General features: G+C 33.7%; 2 protein-coding genes, 1 long non-coding RNA gene and 1 pseudogene across 4 annotated transcripts; 2 read left to right on the top strand and 2 right to left on the bottom strand.

The window, feature by feature from the left end:
* The first annotated feature begins 614 nt into the window (after positions 1 to 614).
* On the top strand, positions 615 to 2,244 carry LOC108213460 (uncharacterized). Of its 2 annotated transcripts, none has more exons than XR_001805277.2 (2): positions 615 to 1,369; positions 1,598 to 2,244. It is a non-coding gene; the product is annotated as an uncharacterized LOC108213460 (long non-coding RNA). The 2 variants fall into 2 exon arrangements; XR_001805278.2 differs by having other exon boundaries at positions 615 to 1,377.
* Positions 2,245 to 8,351: 6,107 nt separating this feature from the next.
* LOC108211281 (CDPK-related kinase 4) lies at positions 8,352 to 12,899 on the bottom strand. The gene is made up of 11 exons (XM_017382839.2): positions 12,282 to 12,899; positions 11,543 to 11,673; positions 11,197 to 11,238; positions 10,982 to 11,090; positions 10,733 to 10,811; positions 10,064 to 10,360; positions 9,819 to 9,928; positions 9,565 to 9,669; positions 9,350 to 9,412; positions 8,916 to 9,083; positions 8,352 to 8,743 (listed from the first exon to the last, which is right to left on the bottom strand). The coding sequence occupies exons 1-11, from the start codon at positions 12,774 to 12,776 to the stop codon at positions 8,603 to 8,605; spliced, it is 1,740 nt and encodes a 579-aa protein (XP_017238328.1). The 5' UTR covers positions 12,777 to 12,899; the 3' UTR covers positions 8,352 to 8,602.
* A 3,678-nt stretch (positions 12,900 to 16,577) lies between these two features.
* Positions 16,578 to 17,450, top strand: LOC135151167 (protein CANDIDATE G-PROTEIN COUPLED RECEPTOR 7-like; annotated as a pseudogene).
* A 167-nt stretch (positions 17,451 to 17,617) lies between these two features.
* On the bottom strand, positions 17,618 to 21,986 carry LOC108210610 (polyadenylate-binding protein-interacting protein 12). The gene is made up of 11 exons (XM_017381973.2): positions 21,816 to 21,986; positions 21,245 to 21,729; positions 20,852 to 20,962; positions 20,732 to 20,776; positions 20,590 to 20,662; positions 20,393 to 20,505; positions 20,200 to 20,259; positions 20,061 to 20,108; positions 19,908 to 19,976; positions 18,144 to 18,205; positions 17,618 to 18,059 (listed from the first exon to the last, which is right to left on the bottom strand). Exons 2-11 carry the CDS (start codon positions 21,680 to 21,682, stop codon positions 18,005 to 18,007), a joined length of 1,074 nt encoding a protein of 357 aa, XP_017237462.2. The 5' UTR covers positions 21,683 to 21,729; positions 21,816 to 21,986; the 3' UTR covers positions 17,618 to 18,004.
* Positions 21,987 to 23,572: the final 1,586 nt, after the last annotated feature.

Below are 23,572 nucleotides of genomic sequence, written 5' to 3'. Positions count from 1 at the left end.
CACCCTTCAGCAGTGACATAAAATTTGTAGATGAAGATGTTTTGGCAACAATCTTTTCACGCTTTATATAGCTGAAAGAGAAAAAAGATTAGAAGAATGTCCGAAGCACATGTAAGAATTCTGATCTTGGCAAACCCTCCTCCTAACTTTAGGAGAACTGGCTACTTAACATGCTATCTCCCAACAATAGAAGAACCCGTCACTTAACATGATAATAAAGTTCAGGTTCACGAGAGACTCGAATTCAATTCCCTGTGACCTCAATATTCTGATATTTTCACTATTTATTGGTATAGTAGTAGTATCCTAGCGAGGGTAGGCAGGGTTCACTGAAGTATTGAGTAACAGAGACAAAAAAATAGTCTTGCACATACAGTAACTGCTGGCTGTCATCTGATTTATGCATGTCACTTGAAATAAAAATGTTCTAGTAGAAAATAAATAACCTACACGCAACGAACTAAAAGGAGGACACATCTTTTCCATTTCTTCAGTTATCAATCTACACACTCTTTTCTTCTTACAATATTGCATCTCTACATTAAAGAAACATATGTAAATATATATATCTTTTATGTCCGGAATCAAATTGTACAACTTGGTGACTCATTTTCTCAAATATAAAGTAGCTAGTGGGTTCTCTCTTTCTAAAATTTTCTTTCTGTCCCACCCTTCTCTTGTTTATTCTTTGTTTATCACAATAACAAACTCATTATTGAAATGCTACAAAATTTGAAATTGTCTTGCTAGTTTACTAAAACCTAGATATATACAGCCTGTCACCAGATCTTGCCAACAAAACCTAATAGCCTGTATCCATATCTTCTCTTCACATCTATATATAGCAGCAAGCTTGGAGAAGGGAAAAGAAACAAGATATCTCAGTTTGAGAAAGTAGAAGCTAATAGCAAGCGAAAACACATGGGTTGAGGGGAATGTTGTCCGGCTCGATGCTGCAAACTTAGCTAATACAATGTTGTCAAGTGACCGCTAATTATGTAATTAGTCGGGTTGATAGCTAAGTTTGTGTCATCGGACCAGGCTTCATTCCCCCCAACCAGTTTCTCGTGAGCTAGCTAAATATGCATATATATATATATATGTAATTAAGTATGTAGCACAATACATTTGTAGGTTTGTCTTATATATCATATGTGTGTGCAGGCACCCATTTGGTGATACATGTATAATATATATCTTCATACACACACACATATCAACATGTGGATGATTCGAGATGATTTAGGAAATCATGAATATATTGATTGGTTTCCCTGCAGCAACTGCAAGCTTTAAGGGAGTAGAGGACACAAATATTGGAGTAATGATGGATAGATGAATGCAAGATCCTCCTTTTCTAGAGACAAAGGTAGCTAGGTATTTGTTTATCACTTTTTTCCCTTGTCATAAACCCTCTCTCCACCAGCTGCTAGTAGAAATATATTTGTAATTTATATTTTAGTCCGTGACCAAACATTTTCAGTAGATCTCTTATTTTCTATTTATTTCTTGTATATGAATGAATAAACAAAGCATCATATGTATTCGCTTACGCAGATTGGAAGAAATTTTCTGAAACTGATTATTGGTTTTGCAGAATGAAAAACACAGAAATTTGAGATTAATAGACAAGAAAGGGGAATGAAGCAACGTCTGCAATAAATTTAGATCCGATGACATTAGTTAAAACGATATTGTTTGTGTATCTGAATTAATTTGCACTTGCTAGGCATATATGCTAGTAGATTGTCATGAATAACCTGATATTAGTGTGACTAGCTCCACTGATTTTCATAATTTTCAAAGCCTTAAAGATAGTTGTGTCATATATCATGTGCTTAGTACAACCACTAGCTATCGATAAGTCAAGATTCCAAAGAGCTCCGCTTTGAAAAAAAAGAAGGTCGGTTGTCACAAAAATCTGGTCTTAGCATTGCTGCGGCTATTTTAGAAATTTAGCTTTTACAAAATTTGGCTTCAGGCTCCAGCTGATCATTGAGCTTACTGCACTTTCTGTAAATGAAGGATGGCAATTTCTGATGCAATGATGGCAAAGATAGATGCTAAGATAATCGTTACTCATCTAATTATATATTCCCCGAGGCTAGAAATGTATTTGATTCTCTGCTATCACTTGATCTAGTTTCATATGCATTATAATTCCTTCACTACATCTTCGCTTGGAAGTGTCTTTGTTACTCTTTTATGCATCTTTAAAGTAACTTTTCACATTCCAGATTATAATCTTATCTAGGAAGCTTATTTTATTCGGTACTGCACTGTATGTTTTGTTGGCTAAATGCTCTTTTAATCCTCAATATTTGGGAGTGTATACCGATACTGTCTCAATATTTTAACTCCTGAAATATTCTTTTTTTGTTGACTAAATACCCTTTTAACTCTCAATGTTTGGGACTAATCGGAACATATAAGATACTTTTGGAGGGTTGAATCGGCCGAGTCAGAACATTAAGACCGAATTGGTACACATTGAGGATTAAAAGGGCATTAGACCTTTTTTTTTTACTTTTTATGCATACATTTTTCAATTTATAAGCTGCTTAATAATCATGAAAAAAAATTAATATCGTCCAAAATAGATACTCTATGATGTATAATTACATAATTAATTAAAACTTCTATTTTCTTGTTTATAGCGTTTCAGATGGTCAAATAGTGTTGGCCCTATTTCTTGTTTTACCTCATGGGCTAATTATTTCAGAGCTTTACTTAAGTCTGCGCAGAAGATGACTATTATGGTAGTAAAACATAGCTAATGCATCAGGAAGAAATGCAAAGACTGCAAATGCCGTATAAAACCACAAATGCAGGAGCCAAGTTAATCGCGGAACCAATATATATTTCTTACTGCTAAACGGAGCTGCTGGTTGACAATATATGCAATTCATATTATTTTCTATGTCTTTAGACAGTGAAAGCTTAAGTGTACGTTGTTATGGGATCTTTAGCTGTACTACTAAGTACTTTCCTTGGTCGACTTTAAAAGACATATACTCCTGTTAATCTGCTCCCTCCGTCGCAACCAATTGTATACATTTGGTTGTGACACAGAAACCAAGAAAAAATGTAAAAAATTACTCCCTCCATTCTAAATTAGATGACCTCGTTGACTTTGGGCACACCTCCATCTCAAATTAGATGACCTCGTTGACTTTTGGCACACAATTTAAGGTTCATTGACCGCATAGCTACATGACTTATTTTAAAAATTTTATTTTTGCAAATAAAAATTTAAATATGAAATTTTCATTTACAAAAGAAAAAATAATAAAATAAATTTCAAAAGTACATGGTCAATGCACCTAAAGTTACGTGCTCAAAGTCAACTAGCTCATCTAATTTGGGATGGAGGTCGTAGTAAATTTAGATGAAAAATGGATATCATGCTGTGACCTAGTTATATTTAATACTCCCTCTGTCCCATTTAATTGTATACGTTTCTTTTCAACTGTTCGACACGCATTTCAATGCTCTTATAAAATATAGTTCCGTAACTTATTTTTGAGATTTTCTTTTCCTGAATAAAAATATAACATCCAAACTTTAATTCAGAAAAAGAAAATTTTAAAAATAAATTACACAACTACACTTTACAGGAGCATTAAAGTCCGTGCCGCGTCCCCGTCCCCCAATGTATACTACTCAAGGGGACGGAGGGAGTAATAGATTTGTGTAAAAAATAAGTAAATTTAGATATAAAAATGGGTATAGTGGTGGGACCTAGTTATATTTAATAATAGATTTGAGATAGTGGAGAAAAATATTGGGTGTAATAGTATTTATATTATTCTAGAATGGAAACACCCGAGGAAAGTAGTTGATGTAATGATATTTTATATTATAAAAAATTATTATTTTTGAAATGTACAGAAATGATGGGACATCATGAAAGAAAAACTTTGTAAAAATTAATGAGACAGAGTGGGTGTATAATATGTTGTCGGCTATTGATTACTTGTATTTTTATAAAATGATCCCCTTTTGATCAGTTCTTAATCTAAGTAGATACACGGAAATGAAAACAACGAAGTAATTAAATAAAATGGGAGTACGCCTTTAAATGCGTCGGTGAGCGAACGAGGAATGGAAGACATTTTAAGTAGTTATTGGATGCTAAGCGCATATGATCCAAAAATATAAATTTGGGACAGTTTTACTCCTTTGATTATGGATTAAAAAAAATCTAAATTCACTAGTTCAAATTTGGATCACTATTATTCACTGTTTCAAATCTTTTTATATTAAAATATTATTATTTTTATTATTTATGATTTTATTAATGTTATTAAAAATAGATTAATTGAGATTAGAATATAATTAAAATAACATTTAATTACAAATTAAAAAATTTAAAATATATATGTAAAATTTCTAAATACATGAAAGTTAAAAACCTGAAACAAAATAATACAACATACATATTTAAATGATATATGATGACTGCATGCATTATTATGCACTATTTAATAATCTAAGATACACGTGATTTCAAACGCAGAAGTTGAGAGAGTTACGAATAATGAAAATGAGCGATTTCAACAATTTATCCATCGCTACAGCAAAATCAAAGATAAAGATGTCCATCCTGAACTTTGAAACGCACCAATTGAGCATTTGTGTGAAAAATAATATACTAATTCTAAGAATGAGTATTTTATGTGATATCTTAATATTTTTAATTTATTTCTACGTACTAATTTAGAGAATTACTAATACGGATGAAATTAGTTAATTTTCTTTTTGACATTTAAAATCAGATTTCCACCTTTCTGGTGTCCATAAAACAAACTTAGATTCTGGGACCGCAACGCACGAGATCGGAGGTTTACCCTCCTTCCAGAAGAAGGGTCGGTCTCAAGAGGTAAGGGAGAGAAATATGAGCAACCATCCCCAACCTGGCGCGCCAAATGATAAGGCTAAATATGTGAAGCCTCGATTTCCACTTATCTCCTTGATCTATGACTATGATGTTTAGCGTCGCTATTAGGTGGGAAAGCCTGCAAAGCAATACCTGATTGGGGGTGGTGGCCATCAAGCACCTTCGGTGCAAGAATGAGAATTCATTATAAAAAAAAATGATAAGAGAGTATATGAGCGTGAGAGTATGTCACTGAACAAGTGTGTATAAGAAAGAGTGATACTATCACTTTTATAAGGAATGCCCATCTCGACTCGTCCTCTTTCTTCCACCTTATTTGTGTGATAAAATGTATTATAAAAAAAAATATTGCAGAGCCGGGTAGAAGATACTGTAGAGCCGGGCTTAACTCTGCGGAAGCGGAGTAGTATCATTGTCCCCAACTTCTTTGACTTTAGTGAGTTGGAGTATACGACAATGAAGGAGTGTCTTAGGGTTTTTTGCCTTCACGAATATTGTCAAAAGAGTATGTGTGATTTGATCATTTAATTTTATCTATTCTGTGCAAATTTTACAACCGTAGCAAATACTTGTATTGTTATCCAGAGAAACTTGTGCGCTGGTGTGTAGTGACTCGTGTCTATTTATATTTATAGTAGATACTGATACATGTTGTGACATGACCTTTGTTGCTGACAGGCACGTGCTATTAGGTGTTCCCGTCATAACTTCGGGTGGTAGGCATTGTTCCCGTAATCCATTGCTTATGTAGTTGTTGGCAGGTAATTAGCAAATACTTGTGGTAGCGGGTCCTATCAATAACAATCAATGGATTTGAATTTATATTTGGATCAAATGATTGGAATAAGATTTGGATCCCGTCCTAAATTTAGATCACTGGTGCTCCAAATTTGGATCGATGGTTGGAATTGGCTTAAGTCTCAACCGGTAGCTTGTCCTTTGAATCACTCAAGGGCTCATTACCTCTGGTTTCTTGGTCAGCCTCCGGAATTCTGTCTGTATATCATATGCATGCTAATGTTCAAAGTGACTAAAAGTTAAATCAGGAGTTAATTAACAGAAAACATAGTTAAATGATTACAAGTTCAAATATTGGACAGCGTAGCTGGGAATGTGTCCACTGCAAGAAAAAGGGTTCTTGATGGATGTCTAATACATACTGTAGATATTATCTTGAAGATCATATTGGTAAAGATACTCGAGCATAACTACATTGTCTCAACATTACTCTCCATGCCCGTCATAAAACCTTGTTAATGATGATATAAACATTGATGATTGTGGACTATGTTGCACGAGGATGAGACGTTATGATTGTGGGCGTTTGGGCGGGGCTTAAAAGCCTCGCTTCTAGAGTTTTAGGTTAGAAGCACTTATTCGTATCGTTTGTGTAAAAAGTCGAGAAGTACTTATAAAAAGTTGGGATTCCTAGCTTTTGTTCCATGACTTCTACTTTATATAGTCTGGGGGCATGATCATCCCTGGAGTGTGATCATGGCCCTCATGCCCATCACTTTGAGTAACCAGCATCAGGGTTACAATGATTAAGCCATACCAGATTAGGAATGCAGAAGCTGAGCCAATACCAAGACCCATATTTTGTTGAGAGCTAGCTAGCTAGATTCATATGGCTTTATATAGTGAATGCAGGTAGTACGTTGACATTAAATTGTGATTTAGCTGTTGTACTGCAATAGCTAACCCATTGTACTACTTTCTTCCATTGACTTATAAAACAAAAATTAAAATACAAAAATTATATTATATCCGGTTACATTATATTATAAAACAAAAATTAATTAAAATACATTATCTTGATATGATGGTGTGTTATAGTTGGTGATATGTACAAGGCAAGATTTTCGGTGTTCAATAATTTCACATAAAAAACGAAGTTAATAGACAAAATAAACGGAGAGAGTTACAATAATAAACTTTGTATTCATTGGTGAAAATTTATCAAAAAAAAAAAATAGTGAAAATTTTGGTTCAAGTTGAATTAATTTAATTAAAATATACAGAACCAATGAATGATCCGGATTAGGAAGATGACAAGTGGACTTACAATTATGTGAAGATAAAACTTTTGTCGCAATTTAAAGCCGGAGCTCAGTTTATTAAACTCAACGATTTGGTTGATTTAGTCGAAATGCCGCTTAAATTGCTACATGTGATCAATTTTTAAATTTTAGATGTCTGCAAAAATGACGGAACCTTCCTATAGTGAGAAAGACATTGGCTCGTTGGTTAAATTGGACCTCCAAGATATTATGTAAAATTTGCTGAATCTGTAAAACATTATACTTCAATGTTATTGGTTATATTGATTAGTTATAATTTAAAAATAGTATGTTATTAATATTTAAATTATTATAAATAGAATATATCAGTTTAACATGGTGATAAATAATTTGTAATCAGTGGGAATGAGGAAAATAAATTGCGAGAGATGATGTGGACTTCACTACAGATCTATAGTGGTTCGACAAATATAGTCATTCATAGTCATTCATAAGGGGATGACTATAATTATAGACAATGAATGACTGTGGTTGGAGTGGCATTTTTTCACACGGTTGGCTATATTTTTTAATTTTGGTATGCCAACTGAATTGTTATCTAAGGTTTTCTGATGGTTGGAGATGCCTTATAATGTCAAAAATCATTTTCTTTTCATGCTAAATATATCAATTTCTTTGCCTACTTTAACATTGAAAAATGTCAATTTTAACATGAAATTTGTCCTAAATTGTTACGGAGTATACTCTTAATGATTGATTATATCTAAAATTTTTACTATTATTTGAAATTATAAATAAACATGTTAAAATCATTTTTAGATAATGTTAGATTTAATCCGATATTTAGAAGTTCTACTTTCGTGTTTAAGTTATCTGAGAATACTTTTAACACTTCGAACATGCTATTAGAGCGCTTCATATCTTATGGCTAGCCGAAGAAGAAAAATGTCAAGAGTATGACGTTTTGCGTGTTTGAATATAAGGCACTCGGAGTACTTCTCTTCTATTAAATTCCAAGTATTCTGGCGCTTGAATTGCCGAAAGGCTGGTTACTGAAGGACATCCTTTGTGACCAGGAGCTCTCTTTCTGTCTCCTCTCTTCTGGGAAATTACTTAGGGGGCGTGGGAATGGGAATGAAGGGGAATGAAAGGTATAGGAAAGGGTAACCATAAGGGTGTGGAAGGAATGATTTACCCTCCAGGAAGGAATGAGGTTCCCATCCAAACAAAAATTTTGATAATCGAAACACAATGTATGAGTATGAGGTTCCGATTCCCGTTAACCGGGCTCATTAACTATGAACCAAACGCCCCTTCAGTCTCAAAGATGTACAAGGCAACCTACTGCGGCTAGATCCTCTGCTAAAACTGAGTACAGGTCCTGGTTTATAGTGCTTGTGATCTCACCTGGGATTGTCAGACTACTCACAGATTGCAAGCTTGTAGCATTGCCGATAAACATATCTGTATATTACAATTTTCTTTAGTATTTGCTTCTGCAAAGGCCTTAGTTTTACAGAAAGTTTTTTAACTGCCTGTAGCCGCTGCATATCACTGCCATACATTCACTGCTCGACTAGTATTCATTCATCAAAACTTTGATTAAGCAATAAAGAAATGGGGAGCACTTTAAACCGACTGATATCTCCTTAAACCAATTAATACCTCCTTGCTAAATATGCTACTGACGCCTTGTATTATGAGAACTACGAACTGTTACACCATGCAAAAACTTTGTATATCCAACAAGACTGAGTTTTCCATCTGAATTCCTTATCCAATCTTTGAGTAAATTGTATGCTGAAGCCCCCAAATTCATCTCCTGACACATTTTCATAGATATCAGCAAACAGCCAAGTTAAATAATCAGCCAGAGATATACTACTCGCAAGTTGGGGAAGACCACGGAGATGTTACCATACTCTAGGAGTAGCCAAGTTAAATAATCTATCTAATGGTTCATATATTTATTAGTCACAAACGACGATTTGCACCTGTGCTAGTTCTTCCACAGTAGTGGCCTTGTTTCCTTCTTGTTCAAAATATCCAAAAGCTGTACTAGCAATACTTTCCCATTCTTCAAGAGCCTCAATCTGATAGGAGCTAATTGCAGCAGCACAAAACTCTTCAAAATACATGCCTTTGTATGAGAGAGGCTCCATCTTCAATAAAATTAAGATATAAATTAGTTTTAAGATATTTTACCACAAATGGAGCATTTGATCAGCAACAGATATTAAATGGTTTATTGGACCAAATACATGGTTATTTGTTTGCTTAAAGTTTTTTCTCTTCCAGTCAGTTACGATTGCCGCTGTGTGTGATGTATACAAGATATGAAATATTGAAGCTTTACTATCAAGGCGACTCCTAAAATTTACCCAGCTGCAGACAGGTATTCAAGTTAAGAAAAGACGTAATGCCTCACCGCAATTAATATATCAGGAATTCTAGACTCTTTCATCGTATCAGTCATGTTTTTAGCAAGAGCCTGCAGAAATCATTAGATCATTTAAGAAAACACAACATAATAGGAAAGTAGATTTAAGTCAATATATTTTAGGAATATATGCAAGCACCTCGAAAGTTTTGAAAGATTATTTCAAAGTAAAAAAATTAAGGTGAGAAGAAGCATCAACTTACCAATCTAAAATTCTCGAGGGTTATAAATCCATCTTTAGGTTCCAAATGATTAAATTGAGCCCTGAGATAAATGAGATGATCTTCTGTCAAAGCTTTTGAGAGTGCCTGTACAAGAAACAATCACCAAACGAATAAGTTACATTAGACTCCTTGAGGCAAAAGGAGGGCATCATAACTGTGGTTTGTGCCAATTAGCAAGAGACATATGCTTATAGAGAGACAGGCTTCCAGTTTAGTGAGACTAATATACATACCTTTAAAGCTGCACGCTTAAATGATGTTGCACGAATGTATGACTTCACTAATTTGTACGTTTGAATATCTAGGGGAATAGGGTGCTTTTCATCTCTCAACCATGGGTGGCCTGCATAAATAAGTGGCGCATATAATTTGATCAGGGGAGCTTAATATCTTAGTGAGTTACATATTTAGACAAGATAAATCAAGTGATTAGCTGTTCTCCATGCATTACTTGGTGATAACAAAAATACGGTCATACCAAGTGCTTGGGCAGTTGTCATTCTTTTCCTGTGGTCCTTGTTTAGAAGCTTTTTTACAAAATCTTTAGCTTCTGGCGATATGTTAGGCCAAGGTGAGTCACTGAAGTTGGGGTCAGCCCTTAACACTGAACGGAAGATTCCAGATTCAGTTCTTGACCAGAAAGGTCTGCTCCCACATAAGAGTATATATGCTATGACACCTATACTCCAAATATCAGCTTCAATGCTATACGATCTGTGGAGCACTTCAGGCGCGACATAGTATGCACTGCCAACAATATCATTGAGGCGTTCATCTGCACTTCAAGAGAATCATATTGTTTTGCCTCAAATTGAAAAATAAACGCAATTTAATAACAAAAGATAGAAAGCAAACACTTAGGCATAATGTAGATAACTGTATTTGTATAGGCATGTGAAGCTATGCCAAGTTTAGCAATTAAAACATCTCAATCAGCTAGGAGTTTATTTGCTCTAAAGCCCAAGGTCTAGATTGCTAGAGCTGATAACAGAAGCCATGGCCAGTGGATATATCACTGGATACACTCCAGGAGGTTGCGAGTCTAAGGAACTATATATATATCTTCTGTGGTAAGTAGTCGTATACTCGTATGAGGTCTCGAAAAAATAAACCAGACAAGAAGACAACTTAATATGAGCAATCATACCTGGCCTGCTGAAATCAGATAGGCCGAAATCTATGATCTTCAATGGGGCATCCTCGTCTCTTGTTGCGAAAAGAAAGTTCTGTCAATTCATTAAGTTAGGAACTTGGTTGTGAGTGACTGACTGAGGGTACAAACATAGAGGATAAAGTGAAGTTTTTTGTGCTTTTCACCTTGAGTGAATTACAAGATGAATTCAAGTCATACAAGCAACAAATAATTTAAAAACACTACAATGTGTTAAACTAATACCTCCGGTTTCAGATCACGGTGCACAACACCTTGTAGATGACAAAAGGCAACCACTCTTAGTATCTGCACAATAATAGTTTTAGCATCGTCCTCTGCATATCTTCCACCCCTGTAGTGAAAAACAATGGCAAGGTTTAGTTCGACTGGAAAGCATCTCAATACTACGAAATAAGCACTGCTGGTACAAATATATTTACAATTCTTGAAATAATCACCTTGATAAAATCCGGTCTAGTAATTCTCCACCTTCACATAGCCTGTTAAGGAAAAAAATAACCAAATGCATCAGTATCCGATACTATGAAATACTGACAGAGGTAATCCAATATTAATTAGAAAAATGCACCCCTAATGTAAAACAAAAGAAAATATAAAGAAACTAAACCATGATATATATCAAATGAGTACCCAAACAAATGCGATGAAGGATGATGTAACACAAGATTAAAAGACTTTTTATTGAGCAACAAAAAACTGAAAAAGTGTGCAACCAAAACTTAAACCCTGTAAACAAACTCAAGTAATGTTCACATAAATTGGTGAAGTAAAAAGAATGCATACTCCATGACAATGTAGATGTTTTGTGCATCTTCAAATGCATCATAGAACTTGACTGTATTTTCATGTCCAGATAATGCTTTCAGAATCTTCACTTCCCGACGAACATCTTCAATTGCTATAGCTGTTGTCATCTGGCGAAATAGCCATTGAAGAGAATGTAGGTTTTTATTATGAGGTAAGCTAATAATCCTAGAAGTAAATGATGCTATTAACCTACCTTGATAAAGGAAATCAGACAATTGAGTCCAAAACAAGGCCACAGATTTTTACTTCCAAAATTTCACACTTTAAATTACAATAGACATACTCTACTGTCACAAAGATTTGGTTTCTACATGCGTTATTTATAGGCTAAATCCAAGTGTACATATGCTAAGAAACTAGAGTGGTAATGTCTAACACTGAATCAAATTTGACACGACCAAATGACCACAAAATCAAAAAATAACTCTAACACGACCCTATGAATCTAATTATATATTAGTTTGTTCAATTAAGTTTGTATATTCATGCCTAACAAACTTTAACAATTTCTAAATCAAACATTTATGAACACTGTTAAGTTACATTTAACTACTATGTGAGAATCTCGTCCCATTTTCGATCCACCCTAATACTATATTCAATATCAAGAGGTGAAAAGAACTTAAACTTGAGACCAGTTCTCCTAAAACTCCGAGTTTTGCATCAAGCTTTCGAAAACCAGCCAAAGTAGTAAAATACAAAACATAACACACACCTTGACTTTGGAAATGATCTTTATCGCAACAGGCTGATTCTTCAACTGACCCTTCTTAGCCTTACCAGCACACGTATGACCAAAATGCCCTCTCCCCACCTCCTTCCCTAGCTCATACTTGGCACACAAGTTTTTCGAAAACCCGAACGTCTTATCAAGCTCCGGCTCCACTCTCTCCTCTACACTACTATCAGCCACCGGATTCTCCTTCACCTTCTTCGTAGCTTGCCGCTTCATGATCGCCGACATGATCGGCTTCGCCGGCGACGGCGGAGGAAACGGCCACTTGAAAAACTTCTTCGGAGTCCATGACGGCGACGGGTCAACGCCGGCAGGGTAGTGCGTTTGGAAAGGACTCGATGAGAAGGAATGCGCCGGCGTGTCTTTGCTGGAGTTGGTGGCTCCGTTCGTCCCCGCATCCACCGCCGACGCCGCTTCCGGCCGTTTGACGTCGTCGACGGCGATCGTCACGCTTTTGCTACAACAGTGACCCATGATCAATCTTTCAAAATCATGTAAGGTAGAGTAGTTAATATGTGCGTTGAAATATAACCAAAGTGTTAACTAAAATAAATTTCTGTCTCAAGTTTTGAATTCGATTTTCGCTTAAAAACTAATATTTAATATTAAAAAAAAAAGTTTTGAGTTCGATTGACTTAAATGGAAACGGGTTAATGGTCAAAGTGAATAACAGAAAATTGTTTGAGCAAAAGAATTGTGGTCTAAAAACAAATGTGCAGACTAGGAAAAAATGTAAATGATTTGGCAGGAAAGGCAAAGATAAAGAGGACTAAGGAAAGAAATTTGTAACGTTGTTGGTTTGATAAAGACACGAAATCTTTGATTATATCGCTGTTGCCGCGTTACTAGTTTCATAAAATATTAAAGCGGTTTGACGTTTTTGTTTGGCTTTGATGCCAACCTACTGCCATTTATCCGGCAATTACATACACAATCGACTAGTTTGTGGGCTGTGTCTTGCTCATTATTTTACTGGTGTATATGTATTTATGTAACATCAAAAGAAACATGCTACAAATATTTATACCCAAAACAAACATGCTACTCTACTTTTCACTCGAGGCATTATTGCAAGGATATTTTCGATCGGAACATGCGGATGTTAGTAGAATATATTTGGCGGGAACAAAATTCTCATCGTCGAGCGAAAAAATTCGTTGATAATAATTTTATTATATTACTCTCTCTTTTAAGGTCGATGATTAATTGTGATTAATCACTGATTAACTCTTGTTCTGATTCTCGATTAATTTGATTAATTTTTATTACGTGATTTCACTGAATTTTCACTTTTCACACCACTGCTTACCACCTATATTTTTCTATTCTATGTTTCTGCTCTATGTGTTGTGCTGTGAATTTCATTAATTCTATTAACGGGATTTATTAATGGGAAAAAAGGATCAAGGATGAATTCATATATGCCGGACCATATTAGGAAGAATTAAACATGCAGGTAGGTTTCGAGGAGTTGGGAGTTTCATAATCCCTCAAGATACTTCAATATGCCGAGAGGCAGAAGGAACTAAAGTAAACGAATGATTATTTTGTTGGTTCAGGATAAATAAAGGAAGAAGGAATTTATCAAATAAGAAATATAGAATTTTGGAAAAAAAGAACAACCGATTTGATGGTGGATATTTAGAATAATGCTGAATAAGACTTTTAACTGAGTCACAAACGGAGGGAGGGTATCATTATTAACATGGCCATGGCCATATTTCACTTTTATAAAAATAATGATTCCACCGTTCTAACTATTTTTTATCATTTTTTATCCTTCTTTGTTTTTTATGTTGTTAAACTTTTTTGAAGCCGTGTGAATTTTTCTTTTTTTGAACTTTTGTTACCTAAAAGTTGATTCATGCACCACCTTCATCCATTTTCCAAACTTGTCAAATAAATATTAAGTATTTCTTTTATTTATTCTAAGAACTTATATCTAACTCATGTCTTAATTTTTGTACAAAACTTTTATGTAATGAAATGAGATGAACGGAGAGACTAAATTATTTGATATATAATGTCATAAGGTCAGTAATTATAAAAGTTAGGTTTTATGAAGTTCACAAATAAATCAGTCTTGAAGTACCATTTATAATTATTTTATAATATTTTTTATTATAATTTTTCTTATATAATTCAGTATTTAAAAGTAATCTTAAACATTATTATCAATTAATAATTTCGCTCTAACTTTAACAATGATTAATATCATTGTTTAGTTTATTTATTATATTTCAGAACATAGTGTACTGTGATTTATAAAAATAATTGCTCTTGATTATGTTGTAGAACATAATCATTAAGTTATCGGATGTTTAAGAATAATGTTGGAAAAAAAAATTGAAATTTATTTAAAAAATAACTTGTTAAATAAAAAAATTTATGTTTCTCATTATTGTAAGTTTCATTCAAATAATTAATTTTTACTATTAATTATTCATTGTGTCCCTCTTATTTATTTACAGTTTTTTTACATTGCTCGACACAAATTTTAAGGCGCATATAAAATATAGTTTCATAATTTTTAAATTTTCTTTTTCATATAAAAATTTAGATAATAAAAATTTATTCAAATATGTTAAAAATAATTTATCTAATTATATTTTTCGGGAGTATTAGAACGTGTGCTGAGTATCAATTATGAACTTAACAAATCAATATACTACTTATATAAAGGAGAAGCGAGGGGCGTGTAGGTGACGCCTCTCACGTCGCTCCACTTTATTTTTCTAATTTTCTGGAATTTTTGGATGAAAAATATCAAAAATTAGAACTAACTTTTTTAGTTTCGGGTACATTAGAAGCAAGTTTCAGAACCTGATTTTGTTTTTGATGAAAAATATTAAAAATTAGAAATACTTTTTTTAGTTTCGGGTATATTAAAAGCAAGCTTCAGAATATGATTTTGTTTCAGATTATTTATGGAATATAGTAGCTTGAAAGTTTTAATCTGATTTTGTTTCAGATTATTTAATTATAAAAAAGAGTAGCACACAAGTCTTTCTGCATCTATAAATACCCTTATAGATTGTAGGGTTTCGGATCATCTAAACACAATTCATAGTATTAGTCCTAGGCTGCTTGCTAATTTTATGTTTTTCTATTTTCTGAAATTGGACAAAGTTTAGTCACATTTATTAGCTTAATTAACAATGTAATTCAAGTTATCGGCTATTTTTATAGAAAGGGAGCTTGGAAGAGCTCGGATGAATTGATCCAATTTAAACATAACAAGCATGTTGCAAGCAAAGGTAGTTATACACCGCTATATTGGAGTCGACAAATTCAAACACGGGAAAAAAATATAGTCTTGACATGATATTGATGGATGATATCAATAAATTAACTGTTAGTGATGTATGTTTGTTGATTATTATTTTGTAATATTTGTTTTGTCTTTCGGACATGTTTGTTATTGTTAATTTTTTTATGATTTACTTTGTATATAGGAAAAAAATTGTTCATGCATAATATGTTTGCTCCGTTCAATCAATTTCTAAGTAAAGGCTGTTATACAGTATTAAAATATAAAAGTTGTTACAAGCAAGAGTAGTTATAGACTGCTATCTCACGGATTTAAGTGACATATTTTTGTGCACAATCAATCCAAAAAATCAAAGAACATGAATACTTTTCAAAGAAAAAACACATATGAAATTAAGATTCGTCGTGCTTTAAATTGTTAATTACGTGTATAAATTTATTTTCATTTTTTCACCATGAATTATGGTCTAATTTTGAATTTATATATTAGTATTGGTATTACATCAAGATTTTTATAATATAAAATTTATTTTATTCTACAAATATTAATTTTGAAACATTAATATACTTTTCATGGACAGTCACAAAATTATTTTATTCTACAAATATTAATATGGAATCATTGACATAATTTTTATACGCCGTCACAACGCGCGACTTCTCAACTAGTTTAAGCCTAAAATTGGATGCACGAAGATTTAGCTGCCGGCATGAAATTGCATGTTTCAGACAAAAGTTGACATCGGTAACTCAGTCATGCATCTCGTGTCCTTCACCCGTAACTAAACTCTCTTTCCATCTCTTCTCTGTTGGATATAATTCAGTAACCTCACTCGAACACTCACTTTCCTATGTTGTACTAATAAACTCTAGACCCCAAATTATTTCTCAATTTTCCTTCCAAAATGATGCCGCATTTTGTACTCTCCTTGATTCTGTCTCTGTTGCATACTGCTACAATCACTCTCGCTCAAATTCGGGTCACCAAGATTCGATCCGACGATCGGGCCATCATCCCTTTTGACGAATTCGGGTTCACCTCATTCTCAACGTCTCTCTTATCAAACTCTCTAACCCTCGAATTCCTAAACCCGATCTTTCAAATGTCGGGTTTTATTCTCAACCCGATCCTAAATGAATGTTCTGTTCTATATCTTTGGCTTCTTCAAGGGGATCATATTGATAGTCTTGATTGGGACGGGTTGGTCGTTTATTAAACCGAATTTGCAAGATAAAGAGAAGAAGGTTTTGATGATTGTGATACCTTTGCAAGTTATAGCTAATGTGGCTCAGGTTGTGATTGATGAAAGTTGACCGTTTGGGGAAGATTTGTTGGCTTGGAACAAGTTGTTTGGGGCTGATATATTGTGTTGCTGCGCGGTTTGTTTCCCATTGTGTGGTTGATTAAGAATTTGCGCGAAACTGCTAAGAGTGATGGAAAGGTTGCGGTAAACTTGATGAAGTTGATGTTCAATATCAGTAAACAAGTGTGGTGTATGCTGAAGTCACGACACTTGCCTTCTATGTATTTACGGGGTATAATTTTAGACCTAAGACTCACAATCCAGATTTTGCTATCGAAGATGAAGAGGAGGAAGCTGCTTCTGATGCACTCAAGCTGGAAGAAGACTTTGACTTGTGATTATGGAATTTTTGTGCTCAAACAGAGGATAAGAAAGCTATGAAATGAGTTTAAGATGTGTTGTCGATGAGTTTCGCGTTCTCGGATCATACATACTGTGCAATGCCCTTGTGCTCTGCAGTATGTTTTTCAATCTATCTGTCTCCAGTTATAATAAGTTACTGTATGAAAAAATTGTGTACAGTGAATGAATGGTTCATCATTTACCCAATAAAGATTGCAGTCTTCTATTCTAATGCAGCTCCATTATCAATAATGGAAGAATAAGATGATAATCTAACCTGTTCTTGTGATCCGGAAGAATAAGATGATAATCTAACCTCTTCTTGTGATCCGTAAATCTGAACATCGTTCTTCAAAAGACCATGATACTATAATATCAGAGTAAGAATGAGAATGCAAATAGAGAAGATTGTAAATAAAAATATGAATAGCCAAATTACATATCTAGATGTATACCCATTTCACATACTTCCACATACCATGGAAGACCAACTTGAACAGAAAAATCCCATAAACAAGTCCTCTTCCGAGGTTTCAAGGGAAGTACAGTAGATAAGAAAATGCCTACAGAATTTAACATAACATGCAACATAAAATTCGCCCTAGAGTTCAGCCTCAAAGCCTCGAGATTACATACAACTCTACATTAAAAAACTCCCATAAATAACCACTGGACGGCTGGATGACAGATACCAGGCTGCAAAGTAGCTTAAAATTAACTCCTTACCTATCTATGTATAAGTAGATATATATTAGCTGAAATCAGTTCAGAGAAGATGCAGCATCACTACATAGGACCACGTGGAGCACGTGGCCGGACAGGTGTCTTTGATGGGCTTACCCTGCATCAACAGGAAAACATGCTTAAAACAAGCTGGGATATATAATAGATAGGACACAGGTATGTGCAAGATAAGAAAACCGACCTAATTGGCAGTGATCCCATGACTGCACCACTATAGTTCAGTGCTAAAATAGCACTCTCAGCCTACACAGGAAAAATAAGTTATTACAGCATTTTAAAATGACAAGAACATACAACTTGCTAATGTGGACAATCCAACCCTAAAAAAATTTATCGCCAAAAGGTGCGTGGTAATAAAACAATTACTAATCGGAAAAAGGTTTAGACTTGCAAAAATGACAATAATGTGAATGATCAATAAAATCCCTCCAGGCTATTAAAGTCGGCTATTAAAGTCTGCATTACGCTCATTATTGACCATAATATATAGGTTAAGAACACATTGATTTTGCATGTGTTGTGTCTTAGCATTTAAGGTTTAGCATCATGACCACACAAAATAGGTAAAGCATTAAAACTGCTCAACATGCATAAACTCATGGAGAAAATGTTTGTTTATATCTATAGAAACCCAATTAATATCAAGATTATCTACCACGGCTTTTTCATCGTTGCTTGAAGTGCAAGAACTGCATTAACAATGTCTACTTGACATGTATGGCTCTTTTACATCAAGTTGACTCATATATGTATTTGATATGTTACAATCTCCGCTGACCATAAATATGATTTTATGCAATAAATATTTAGTGTGTTAATTATATATTCATATATATACTCTAATGACTAGCAACTATTGCTTATTGCATCCTGAATATATAACTCAAGCAACTCGCCAGGCTTTACCAGAACACTATATTGTAGACCTTAGTTTACTCAACATATATGCTCAATATAGCTATTCCTTTATCGAAAAAGTATTTCCAGCATAGCCTTCAACTTGTTAACAGAACAAACAGACTATTTGAATGCAAAAAATGCACAGTTCACTTAAATTAGTTATATAACTTGGTTGCTTTCCTCGCATGCGAGAAATTCTACTGCACAAAATCTTATAAGAAATGAGCGAATAGTAATTTATGATCAGTATACAAGAGATATTTCCATGACACAAGCAAAACAAGAAAGCTATATCATTTACCAAACATATATTTGGATGAAGAATATCTAAGAACATAGTGCCTATTAAAATTATGCAACTTCCAACTTTGAACTCATAAAAATCGCAAAATTTTAGGCATCTACCAGGGGAATAACATTAAGGATTTTATTCAACCATCCTCATAATTGCCCATTTTTTTTCCACCTCAATAAGAAACCTAGGATTTCACCGGATTGAGTACTATTAAATTTCTAACGATCATTTTATCATTTTAGCTCCAGCAGGGAGAAGCCAGCCAAACTAGTGTGAAGTGCAGGAAAGACACCCTAAATTTATTTTTCATATTAATAGTTACGCAGAGATAGGAGGGAGAAGACACTTGAGACACACACACACACACACATAGTTCTCATGGTATCATTTTCAAAAGAAAAAAGATTGGCTCTGTATCCGAAGTCACCTACTCTTCTGTATCATTAGAAATCATGCAACAGTTAGACAAGTGAACTTAATTTGTTCATGGTAAAACAAAAACTATGATTCTTAATTCTTCTCAAATAACCCTACTTACTAAAGCAAAGCACAATACAGTATCTAGATTACATTTTCTATAAAATGGTTCGACATAAAGAAATATTTATCTGGCCACAATAATATCCAGGATTGCAGTTAATACAAAGTAAGCACGCGAGATTTCTTTCTGATTACATCAGACTCCAGAAAGAAACAGATATGCGCCACAACAAGGACCTAGCAGAAATTTGAAAATGTACAGAGGCTTACCATTACAAACTCCACAAACGCAATGCGTGTTGAATGATGATAATCTCCAAGAAGCCTCAAGCGATAGACCTAAGGCAGCGAAGATATTTTATAACTTATAGTTCGGAACATAAAGTAGGGAACTTTAGATTTTAAACATATGCAGCTACAAACCTCTCCACAGAAAGTCTCAAAAAAAAGTTTGACATCTGCTTGAGTAACCTGGATTAGATAGGAAGCATAAATATGGTTATCATTTTCCTCTAACAGGTACTAGCCAAAAAGCCAAAGAATTTTTCAACTCCGAAATCACCTTCTTATCAATATTTGTGCAGTAGATAGTTCTTGAACACATTTCCCTTTCATCCTCAGACTGGAGGACATAGCAAAACACATTAAAATAAGTTTATATCTTGCACTAAGAATGTTAAATTTTCATGATCGAATTCAGCTGTCAGTTTTAACAGGTCAATAAGAATTTCAATACAGTGAACCAAAATACTCACACGTGGTAGAAATGTTGGATTCACAGGTGCAATTGCAGTTTTTGAAGGCAACACCCTGACAGGATAAAAACCAAGGACAGTTCCTGCCATACCCAAAGCATTCCTTGCACCCTCTGCAGCTCAAATAGAAAGCTTTGCAATGTAACCAGACTCAACAATCCATCCATTCATCTCAAGCAGTAAGTTGATCACCTTACCTTCATCCATGAACTCAATAAACGCAAAGCGGAGAACAGAATTGGGATCACCACAGACACGACAGTCGACAACCTTCGTTAAAGTATAAGAGTCAGCAATCATTTCTTCTTTGGCAATGAGTTCAATAAAGCAAGGAATTACCTGCCCGCAACTAATAAATAGAGCTGCAAGTTGTTCTTCAGTAACCTGAAGCCACCAGCCATAAATAAATATGAATATTTAACAATGAAGACGTAACAGATAAACCTCACAGAAGCGTACCTGCTGATCAATATCAGAAACATATACGGTCCTCCTTATGATTTCTTCTCTCTGTGCCATACTGGTTCGACTATTCATCCTTCTTTTTGCATGACTATAGCCATTTTTTTTCTGAGTACAAAAACACATACAATATCCATTACTAAAAACAAAATGAATACTGTAGAATTTCTTTTTAAAAAAAGCACTTATTAAAGAAACTATCAGCCAGCAATAAACTATCTCCAACATATCATTAGCTAAGAACGACAAGCTCAAAGCTTACAATATTCAATAAAGTTCCAATTTTTAAGCCAGAGGAAGCAAACAATACAGAAATGTTCCACAACCTACCAAAATACTAATCAATATGCAATAATCGAAATACAGGATCAATAATAGTTCAAAACATACTCTTCTCGTCGAATTCCCATTAACTGAAACCGGAGAATTGGCTTGCAAAACAAAACCATTTTCAGCAGCATCAGCCACATAACCATACTGTGGAAGACCATGATGGATCAACGGCTGCTCCTTAAAATTAACATTAACAAGTGAAGGGGGCACAAATTCCTCGGCCATCGGGTTCAATTTCGACAACATTTCTTCCAAATCCCTCATCTCATCATCCTTATAATCACCCTCCTTCTTCACCTTCACATTTGCCTGGTGGGCCCCACCATTCCCATTTGTCTGATAAGCCACCTTATCAAACTGCTTAAAATCAGTGTGATCAACGTTACCATTAGTACTCTTAAAATTGTTAGATTTAGAGTGATCCATGGCCGAGTCTTGAATCGCTGAGTCAGAACGATTCGTTGAGTCAGCAGCAACATTTTCTACAACTGCCATCGTCGATCTTTGTTCAATTCTCTAAGTTGGTGTGAATATAATATGATCTGATCAAATAAAATAAACGATTTAAATATAATAATACGAACACAAAAGGATAAAGATTCGATTTTTATGCAAAAAAAAAACGTACCTGCTGAATATTTACGGAGGCTAGAGTATGATCGTGTGCATTACGTAAGACGTAGTGTAAGAAGATAAAGATAGATACAGATAGATACACGGAAAAAGAGACTACTCTACTTTGTTTTTTCTTCATTTCTTTTTCTGGAATACACACAGAAATGAAATTCAACTGTGGGCTGGGTCGGGTCGGGTCGATATTTTCAGGTCGTCTGTAGTGTACATTCACGTTGGGCCTTCTTTTATTTCCTTTGCGCGTGAGGTTTGATTTTACTTCCTCTTGTCTCCATTTTTTTTACATTGTTTATCAATTTCTATATTTCAAAATTATTTAAAAGTAATAAATCTTATATAAATTAAACAATTTCATTTATTATTTTCATCCAATTTTATCGATCTATTAATTAAATATCATCATTATATTCATTGTTCTTACTTTTTCATATTATTTAATATAATTGTCTTAATTAGGACGAATTGAAAGAGTTGAGTTTGGTAGTTAAATTTATAGAACACATTTTTTTTTATTCTAATTCCAGTTCGTTGAGAACGCAGTTGAGTTCCAACTTGTCACGAACAATTCAAGTCGCTCGTGAATAATTTGAATCGAGTCGAGTTTTTTTTATAAAAATTTGAATTTATTTTATTTTGATCTTATTTAATTTTTAAATTACTAAATTATGATGGACAAATCTCAATCGGTAATGGAGTTTTTATGTAATGTTGGTATGTCGTTTGTCCTACGTCCTCTACCAATAAGGAGGAACGGATATCAGATTGGCACGATTTTATAGTAAATTTAAAATTGAAATCGTAAACACTCGATTTTTGAAATTAAAACTAAAACCATTGGTTAGGTTATATTCAATTTTAAATTTCTCAGGTCCACTGCAATCCGTTCGATTTCTTTTATAAAATCGTATATACAAAAACAAATAATGAAAATTTTAATGAGTAACTGATATTGTAATAAATATCCTCTGAAATAAAAATACAAGATTTACAATAAAATAATAAAATCCAAAATATACTGCATCTTTGCACCACAACGAGTGCATCTTTAGTAACTATCTTAAACATGTTCGTGTTGTTTCTCAAATGAATATATGCTAAACGCTATGATAAACACATTAAACGAAACTTTCTAACTTCTTTAACAATATATTTTTCTTGTTAGAAATCTGTAAGAACTATAAAAGCAGCCAAGCCTAAGGTTATCAAATCACAATGTCCACTGTGATTATGATTTTTCAATAACATATAAATTTGTATTCTGATCCATTCTTGCAATTCAATGAGAAAGATAATGAAAAAATTAAATTCAAATAACTCAAAAAATATATGTAATTATGTATTTTTAAGAGAAAAAAGGAAATCAGATTAACCTCATTTAATATATTTACTTACATCAGGTCAAACGACCCCTAAAACTGTCGTTTAATACTATATATACATAACCCACGTCTGACACCATTAATAATATACATTTTATTTTATTTTTGAATATAATAATTATATGTATAAAAAATTGTGATTGTTGAATGTACAATGTGCTTTAGCTGAAAAACCATTTATATTAAATAATATATGTTAAATATAATAATCACTAAATCAAATTTATCTGACAAAAAATATCAAACTCATAAGACAGAATAGATTAACAAACAACAATTTTATTGACCATCGAGATTATCCATTCATTCATATTTCAATCGTCCAGAAAAAATGGTCCATATTTAACAAATGACCCCTTAGTAACTTGTTATT

Source organism: Daucus carota, chromosome 3 (genome assembly GCF_001625215.2).
Source record: "Daucus carota subsp. sativus chromosome 3, DH1 v3.0, whole genome shotgun sequence".
Classification (NCBI taxonomy): domain Eukaryota; kingdom Viridiplantae; phylum Streptophyta; class Magnoliopsida; order Apiales; family Apiaceae; genus Daucus; species Daucus carota.
This window is presented reverse-complemented; position numbering and strand designations above follow the sequence as displayed.